Here is an 8,763-nt window from a genome sequence, read left to right as displayed (position 1 = left end):
TATGGTGGTAAATTGTAGCCTGAGTATAGAACTTTCTGCAGGATGGACTGTAAAAGCTGAAGATGTTTATAATAATCTTCAGAAATACCCCCAAATTGTTCATTTATTCGATTTAACATTATTCCGGCAGTCTATGTCCCTTGGTGAACATGGAAGTACTTACTTTAGAATCAATGGCACAGATAGTGGAGAAAATGAAACCATAGAAGTTATTAAACCTAATATATCACAATTTCTATCTTCAGGCACAGCTCAACATGTTTATAATTCAGTAGTAATTTTGGCTGAAGCTCTACACTTAATGCATGTTTTTTTAAAGTATAATTATGGACAAAAGGACATCAGTTACAAACGTAAGGTAAATCAAGTGGATATAAATCCAAATATATGTTTTATTACAAAATGACGGTATTGCAAATATAGGATGCATAAATAATTCAAGTAAAACAATATATAAAAATAAAGTATAAACAAAAATGATTGAAAACCCACAAAAGTAGCAAAAGAAAAAGAAAACCACTAGGGAAAATGAACAGTTTGAGAAAAACCATATACCTAATGTCTGTCCGTCATCAAGAATTACTGGAGGGTCATTGGAAATGAGTTGCATTATGTACCAAGATGTTTGATCAGAATAATGAATTGTCTGTTGCTTTGTGAGGTGGTTGAATACCTATGAAGGATTTCTTTGTTTCAAAAAAATGTACTAACCATAGTGCTTCAATCCAAGCCACTGAAAAGATAAATGTAAATTGTTCATTGGAAAGCAGTAAGGATAAATGTGCAGATGGACATGTATTCACCTATGTAAAATAATTTTTTTATCAACCCGAGAGATAAAATAATGAGTTCTTTGGTAATTTGGGCTCCAAGTAAATGAGTCATTTCTCTATGCCTTGCTGAGGGGAGGGCTGAGCACACTTTAGTTAAGTCACTAAGAATATCAGAGGGAGATATAGCTGGGAAGTAATCACACCATCTAGAAGCCCATTTGTTGTCCTAATCAGTCTAAAATCATCCTCAACCTGTTAGTAGATCTATATAAAATTATCCAAGTTACAAAAATAAATATAAATATGTTTCTTTTAAAAGCCTTCAAATGATTATTTAAATTGCCCAGACTGTAAACATCACATCAACAAAACCACCAAGGATAACACAAATTTCCTGATTTTCTCTGATCTTGAATTCATGTTTTCTGTGCAGTGACTCCTTTTATCCAAGCTTGCTGTACTGTTAGCTTTTCACTGTACCACCCTAGAAACACTGTACTTTGTGTATCACCAGACCAGTGTTTCTTAACTTGGGTTCTTCCGGAGGCTACTAGGGGTTTAATGAACAATTTTTGCTTCTTAGTTCAGTTTAGGAAAGCCCAACAATCTTTCTTGTTATCTGTAAGTGTGACATTCTTCCCATTGTCCAGCAATGTAAGAGGCATTCTTCCCACTGGACACCACACTAATGCAATCTGAGCTGTGGATATAATAACTATATACTAGGGGATCCTGCAGACCTAAACCGTATTTCAAGGGATCCCCCAATGTTTAAAGTGTTGAGAAGGTTGACTGCGCTAAACAGTCAGCAAAACAATCATCAATAAATTATATCACTTTTCTGACACTATTTACTGACAAGTTCAAGCTGATGAGTCATGGTTGATTTAAGGACATTCACTAGCTCAGAAATGATTCCTGAGACAAAGGTTACCTCCTGCCAACATATTTCCTATGGTCCATTAAAGCTGCTATACTAATAATGGTTATGAGATAGCAATCTAAGGGAAAAAGTATATTTCTCATACATCATCTGCTTGAAGGACTGAAGGACCTGATGCCAGTCCCCCAATCTAACGCCACACTCTTCACCTATAGCAAGCCCCCGCTCAGCCTTGGGAGGCTAGTTATGTCTTCCCAGCACACTGTTGCCCCCAGGACTTCTGTGTGCAAGAATTGAGGAAGATCTGACAGAGGACCAGAAGCCCACAGATAACGCAATACTGGGAAGTTTAGCAGAGGTAAGTCCTTTAAAAAGCTCCAGAGGTCAAACATGGGAAATCAGTCCACCAAGCAAGGTATACAAGGGTCAGTTCATGGAGCTTACAAATTCAGGGTCATGAAACAGGAAGAATTAGCAACAGTAAATCGAAATTAATAAACACAACGGCAGAAGGTCAGCCAAGATTAACACTACAACGGGGAACTTGTGATTGGGAACAGAAAGGCTATAAAATCACAGCAGCCAATGGTAGAGCACGATTGTAGAAAGGAACTAATCCGCTCCTCAAATCCCCAGAGGGCAGACAACTAATTCCTTGATCTCCTTGCTGCTGCAAATGACACCACCGATCTGAAAAAACAGTAATCTACTGATCAATGGTATCAGGTAGCTGGCCTGAGAGTCACAAATTGCTCATTGCTCAAGAAACTCCTAGCAACCTATGAAGGAACCCTAGGATTTCACAGAACCCTGGTTGGGAAACACAGAAGCTGAGAGCTGCTCTGATATAATGAAATAATTGCCCCTTTTTTGAACCAGTAAACAAGAAATGAAGAATGCCTTGGCAATGTTTTAACAAGACAATGGCACCCTGCATTCATAGTTTTCTGGGTGTCATTCAGCCTAAAAGTCTGAAGCAGGTGCTCTGTAGGACATCTCATTGTATTTTATTTTCATTTTATTATAGAATATAAAGTTAAATAACTATATAAAAGAAATTAAATATTCATATTCAGAGCATGTGCCTTTTTTTGATGAAAATGGTGAACACATTAATCAATACAAAATAATAAACAAAGTATTCATCAATGAACTGACTAGACTTGATCTGGATGTTGGAAATTTTACCTCATGGGCATCAGAGGATCAGCAGTTTCAGATCAATTCACAAGCTATAATGTGGAAAGACAACAAGGTGAATACGCCTGTTTTCAAATAATTAATTTTTATCTCCTTTCATTTATTAGTACATCTGAAAACTAGAAATCTATTTCCCATGGTAGGCCCACCATTAGTATTCTAATATAGTGGGTTAAATGCCCGTTTAGCAAGGGTAAATGACAATTAAAATTCTTACTACAGGTAGTCTCCGGGATTGTTCCTAAGGTGAATTTGTATGTAACTCCGAAAATGTACATTATTTTAAAAATTGCAATTAGGACAGATGTTTGTCTTAACATATTATTAGGCAGCATGTTGTCAGTTACTGTATAAAATCCTCACTGTCAGTTAATAAGAAACAAAGCAAAAAAAAAAAAGCAAAAGAGCCTAGACCTTTATTATCTTCTGGAGCAAGCTGTGCTTTGATATGCAAAAATAAAAAACTGCAAAGTTTGTCTTGGTCATTAAAGAGTAACAAGAGGTGGCATAACAGCAAAAGACTTCTTCTGCAAGTCATGCGAACTGCCCAACTCTGCTCCATCAAGTCTCTGTCCTGCACACGAACGAACAGGAAAACTGTTCTGATCTAGAAGTCATCCGTATGTCAGATGTCCTTAACTCAGATACTACCTGCCCTTGCAGGCTTACTCCAGTCTCCTGGAGCCACTACTAATTAAACTCTAGAATTGAGGTCACAAGTGGCAGTCAAAGAGCAAATGACTAATCACAAGCATTGCCTGACTTTTTGTCCTAATGGCAATGGCAAGGCACCCACCATTAGGACTAGTAAGCAGAACAGTGGAGCAGTAACAACAGTAACATTATCATAGCTCAGCAAGGAGTGGAAGTAGCTATAGAGCTATGAAGCTGATATAGAACACGCATTTTGAGTTTAGTGCCATGTTAACTTTGCTGCCCAGACTTTCTCAGTAGGGATGAGCGACCAAAATTTTAAAATTCGATCTTGCAGCAAATTCCTGAACATGTAAGGAAGAAGAGCCTGTGTAAATGCGTCCGTAGAGATCTAGTTTTTTGGGACCTGCAAGAGCAATCGGGGAAGCAGAGCTGATTGCTCTTGCAGCCCTGTAGTATGTGTTCTTGGATAGAGATTCTCTATCCAGGGACACAGGAGTCCCACGGCTGTGCTCATCATGAATGAATGCTGCTGTGGGAATCATCCTGTGATGATTCCCACGGCTGCATTTATTGATGAGCACAGCAGCTGGACTCACACTGACAGGAGGAGTAACGCAGCCGCATTCATGAATACAACCGTGGGAATCCTCCTGTGCGCGATCCATGGGCAGAGGTTGAATGAGGGCTTTCGTGAGCCAATCGGAAGATCGAGGAAAATTTCGTGAGAATGACAGAGGCATTTTCACTCATTCCTACTTCTCAGTTTACTCATGTCATCTCATAAACTGGCAGGACCAGGAGTTTGTGCAAGAGATCGATGTGTTAACTTGAATGGTCAAACTCAAGAGAAAAGTATTGGCTGCCAAAAGTGATAAAAAAGAATTTGTACTTATATTTTTATCTTGAGCCAAATGACCATTTATCCCATACTAGGGATGAGCGAGAATGCCTTTGACATTCTAGCAAAAATTTCCTCGAACTTCTGATGGGTCTGCGAAATTTCGGCAAACCGATTTTGTGGACACATCGAAAGATCGAGGAAATCATTATAGGAGGAGTACCGCGGCTGCATTGCTTCATTTAACTGCCTGGGGATTGTGCACAGGAGGATTCCCAGGGCTGCATTTATGAGTCCCACAGCTGTGCTCATCAATGGATGCACCTGTGGGATTTATCACAGGATTACACATGAGAAGAAGTAAGGCCCTAGTTTTATGTCAATGCTTATCTAGACATCAGTCCTCCATTTAGGCTCTGTATTTTTCACCATTAGATACCTATTGCTTTGCCCAAGCAGGTTTGTGGATCACCCGGATCTCCTTATTATTTTCAGGTCCCAGTCTCGTTGTGCTCTGAACATTGTTTGCCCGGAAGCAGAAGAAGGCCAAGATCAACAAAATATACCTGCTGTTATGACTGTGTTCTATGTTCGGAAAGAGAAATATCCAATATTACTGGTATACCTGCTCCTTATACAAATTGTAGATGGTGATGATGAAGATAATGATTCATTAGGATGTTCAGATATCTGCTGTAGATATTGTGCTTCCAATCTACTTCCTTGCGGCTAATCTTTAAAACTGCAACTCTTCAATATGTCTTTACTTAAAAACAGAGGTTGCAAACTCTCCAAAGAAAATTATATTATATTCATTAGAGAATGCAGACATTCAACAGGTCAACTGGGTGAATTTAACTACAAATAAAGAATGTTGGAAGAAGCACAAGAATTTTTTTTTAGTGGAATGAATGTTACAGTTATGGCCTTTTCTCCCAATGTCAATGAATGCAATATTTACTGGGCCAATGATAGGTGTATGTGTGCTAATTTTGCTTTATGAGTAGGAAGAACGTTGCCTAAAAATACCAACACCCCAGCTTTAGAAAAAAGTGTTCAGGATTCTATTTTTAAAAAAAAAAAAAAACTAACTCTTACCTTTGCAACTTCATTGATTTCAAAAATCTCAAAACAATGAACGTCATTGTTTACATGGAGGCAATCACTCACTGCCCCATATTTTATGTGTGAATGTCACAAACCTAATAAATGAGGGACCCACACTAATTTTTAAAATTAAATTCTGAATTTCACCTTGTTGAATATTGGACGTTTATCTCTGTTTAGTACTATTGTTAATACATTTCTAAACCGATATGGTCTACATACATTGCACAAAGATTTACATGCAACAAATACAAAAATGTATACAAAAGTTGTTAATGAGATTTTATTCCCACAGATAGTATGAATTGCATGAAATGTCCAGATGACCAATGGCCCAATAATAAGAAGGATCGTTGTGTGAAAAAAAGTGTGGAATTCATGTCTTATCAAGATGACTTCCTTGCTACAATATTTTCATCTGTGACATTTTTATGTTGTACTATAACGGGTCTAACATTGGGATTATTTATTTATCATTGGGACACTCCTATTGTTAAAGCTAATAACCGCAACCTGAGCTACGTTCTCCTGGTCTCCATCATGCTGAGCTTCCTCTGTGTGTTCTTGTTTCTTGGCCGTCCAATAGACATAACCTGCAAGCTGCGTGTAACATCTTTTGGTGTTATATTCTCAGTAGCTGTTTCTTCTCTACTTGCCAAAAGTATCATGGTGTTCATTGCTTTTAAAGCCACCAGACCTGGGAGTTCTTGGAGGAAATGGATGGGAGTGAAATTACCCAATTCTGTAATGTGTGTGTGTTCACTGGTTCAAGTCATAATCTGTGTCACTTGGTTGTCTATTTCTCCCCCCTTCCAGGATGAAGACATTCACTCCTTTCAGGGAAAGATCATCATTCAGTGTAATGAGGGCTCAGTTTTTGGTTTCTACTCTGTTCTGGGATATATGGGGCTTCTGGCAGCTGTGAGTTTCATCACAGTTTTTTTAGCCAGAACATTACCGGACAGTTTTAATGAGGCCAAGTACATCACCTTCAGCATGCTGGTTTTCTGCAGTGTGTGGATTGCCATGATCCCGGCCTATCTGAGCACTAAAGGGAAATATATGGTGGCTGTGGAGATCTTTGCTATTATAGCATCAAGTGCTGGACTTTTGGGCTGTATATTTTTTCCTAAATATTATGTAATTCTCTTCAGGCCCGATAATAATAGAAAACAAATCCTTTTGGGAGTAAAACAAAAGCACTGAATATTAATTTTTTTACATTTTATTAGTAATGTGTGCAGTTTTTTTAAAATATTGTGATAACACGTTGCTATATTTGAATCAGCTTTTAAATGTTTATCTGTAATGTCATATAAAATTATAACCATATACAGTGCTCCTTAAAGCAACATACTACTTATTAAGTAAGAAATTAAAAATAAAAAAAGTGTTTTAAACTACCCAGGAACTAAGACAATGGCCAGTGCTTGACCAGTACTTACCAATGACCATTCTTTAACCAGCATTTTACCTTATAAGGATGCCAGTTAATGGAAGAGCTGCATTCTTTAGGATGACCTCATATTAGGTATACATATATCAGTATATACTGGTAAAGCATTATTGTTGGTCAGACATTATTTATATTAAATAAAATTGTGCTAACCCAACAGTGGGTAAATTCATCTCCTTGGTGTGAGAGTTTTCCTCTTCTGTGGTTAGGAAACACTACCGTAAAGTAAAGGGACCAGAATTCAAACATAAGAAAAGGAGTGCTGAACTATTCTTAAAGTAGACCATCTTAGATATCAACCTGGAGAACGTGGACAGTGCAAAACAGCAGTGTCATACACCATTCAATGGGTGCATATCAAGGGAAAATGATCAATATCATCCAACTATCAATTTTGACTGTAATTATCAGCTGGCATTGTTCTTTTCCAGTTGATGCTGAGAAGCAAAGAACTTCTTCCACTGAGATACAATATTGGTGGTCGGAGCAGGGCTAGCACCACTGATCAGTCAAAGAACAGGAACAAGAATCCCGAGGAACATTACAACTAGGTCATCTTGTGTGTAGCATGGGACTCAGCAGCAAAGTACCAGGCCACCTTTCCTTTTTTTTTCCATCTTTTCCGGGGGCGCTGCTGAGCCATTTCTACCAGTTGATTCTCACCTGTCCTCCTAGTCCCTGGCCAACAAGCCTGTCAGTCTCCCTATATATGCTGGGCTCTGTCAGACACCTATTGCCACAGCAATAGGTATTACTACCCGAGGTTCCTGCGAGTATTCAGTTTCCAGTCCTGGTTTCCGGTTCCTGACCTTGGCTTGTCCTGACCGTGCTTGTTCTCTACCTGCCCTGACCCAGTCCTGTTTTCGGTTTTTATATTTGCCTGTCGACTTTGTACTGCTCCTTGGTTATCTCCAACTGTCAGCTGCTACCTGCACGGGTGAGTCTGAGGGCCGCAACCTCGGTGCCGTTCGCAGCAAAGCCCAACACCCCTTGCGGGGTGCTCTGGTGAACACCGGGCGGTGCCTTAGACTCTGTGCCTCTGATATCACCTCAGCTAACGTGCTGGTAACACAGAGGGTCCACCTCCTGTCTAGTGTCTTGTTCGTGACACGTCATAACAGTATTGTTTACAATTTATGAATAAAGTGTAAACAAGGGTTCTTTGGGTCATATTGGCATACAGAAACAGGCGGCCTGATTTATTTTGGTTCTTTAAGATTAGACAGTTTCATAGCAAAAAATATTTCATAAATGTAAAGTTATGCTGTTGAGGCCCATTTAATACAATCTAGGGCAGCCTTTCTTGACCTTTCTGTAATGGGGAATCCCCTGGTAAAACTTTCAGGTTTTTAGGGAACCCCTGTTAAACTTACTATATCCACAGCTCTCCTGTGATCACCAAGATCATTGGTGTTTCTTAAATGAACCAATGAGAAGCACAAATTGCTCATTGTTTAAAGAACCCCTAGCAACTTCTGCTCAATGGACTTTTTCGCAAATAATTTAAAAACGAAAAATACTTTAATTATATATGAATATGGTAGGGACATTAGATTGTGAGCCCCTTTGAGGGACAGTTAGTGATGTGACAATAGACTTTGTAAAGCTCTGCATAATATGTTAGCGTTATACTGGTTAATTATAATAATAATTATATTAGTGGGGGGTTACTGCTACAATAAGAAATGATCAAAGATTAGCAGTAATGATATGTAAACAGATTCCAGGCTATCTAAAGAAAATGTAGAAGGTCTGCCCACCCTCATTTTTTTTCAAGATTTTCACCCACTCTCTACAACTATATGTTTCTCACCCTTGCAGTAAAAGAGCTGACCTTAATTGGCACTTT

General features: G+C 38.7%; 1 protein-coding gene across 1 annotated transcript; it reads left to right on the top strand.

The window, feature by feature from the left end:
• The first annotated feature begins 2,046 nt into the window (after positions 1–2,046).
• Positions 2,047–6,664, top strand: LOC140327527 (vomeronasal type-2 receptor 26-like). The gene is made up of 4 exons (XM_072406918.1): positions 2,047–2,136; positions 2,684–2,911; positions 4,847–4,970; positions 5,754–6,664. The coding sequence occupies exons 1-4, from the start codon at positions 2,047–2,049 to the stop codon at positions 6,662–6,664; spliced, it is 1,353 nt and encodes a 450-aa protein (XP_072263019.1).
• Positions 6,665–8,763: the final 2,099 nt, after the last annotated feature.

This window comes from Pyxicephalus adspersus, chromosome 3 (assembly GCF_032062135.1).
Source record: "Pyxicephalus adspersus chromosome 3, UCB_Pads_2.0, whole genome shotgun sequence".
Classification (NCBI taxonomy): Eukaryota; Metazoa; Chordata; class Amphibia; order Anura; family Pyxicephalidae; genus Pyxicephalus; species Pyxicephalus adspersus.
This window is presented reverse-complemented; position numbering and strand designations above follow the sequence as displayed.

What these genes read in the sequence shown, in the direction of transcription:
- LOC140327527 (XM_072406918.1), top strand. Translation starts at nt 2,047, where the DNA reads ATGGGAAATCAGTCCACCAAGCAAGGTATACAAGGGTCAGTTCATGGA. An exon ending in TAATGTGGAAAGACAACAAG is followed by an intron (nt 2,912 to 4,846) that starts GTGAATACGCCT and finishes TATTATTTTCAG; the next exon opens with GTCCCAGTCTCGTTGTGCTC. An exon ending in AGAAATATCCAATATTACTG is followed by an intron (nt 4,971 to 5,753) that starts GTATACCTGCTC and finishes TTATTCCCACAG; the next exon opens with ATAGTATGAATTGCATGAAA.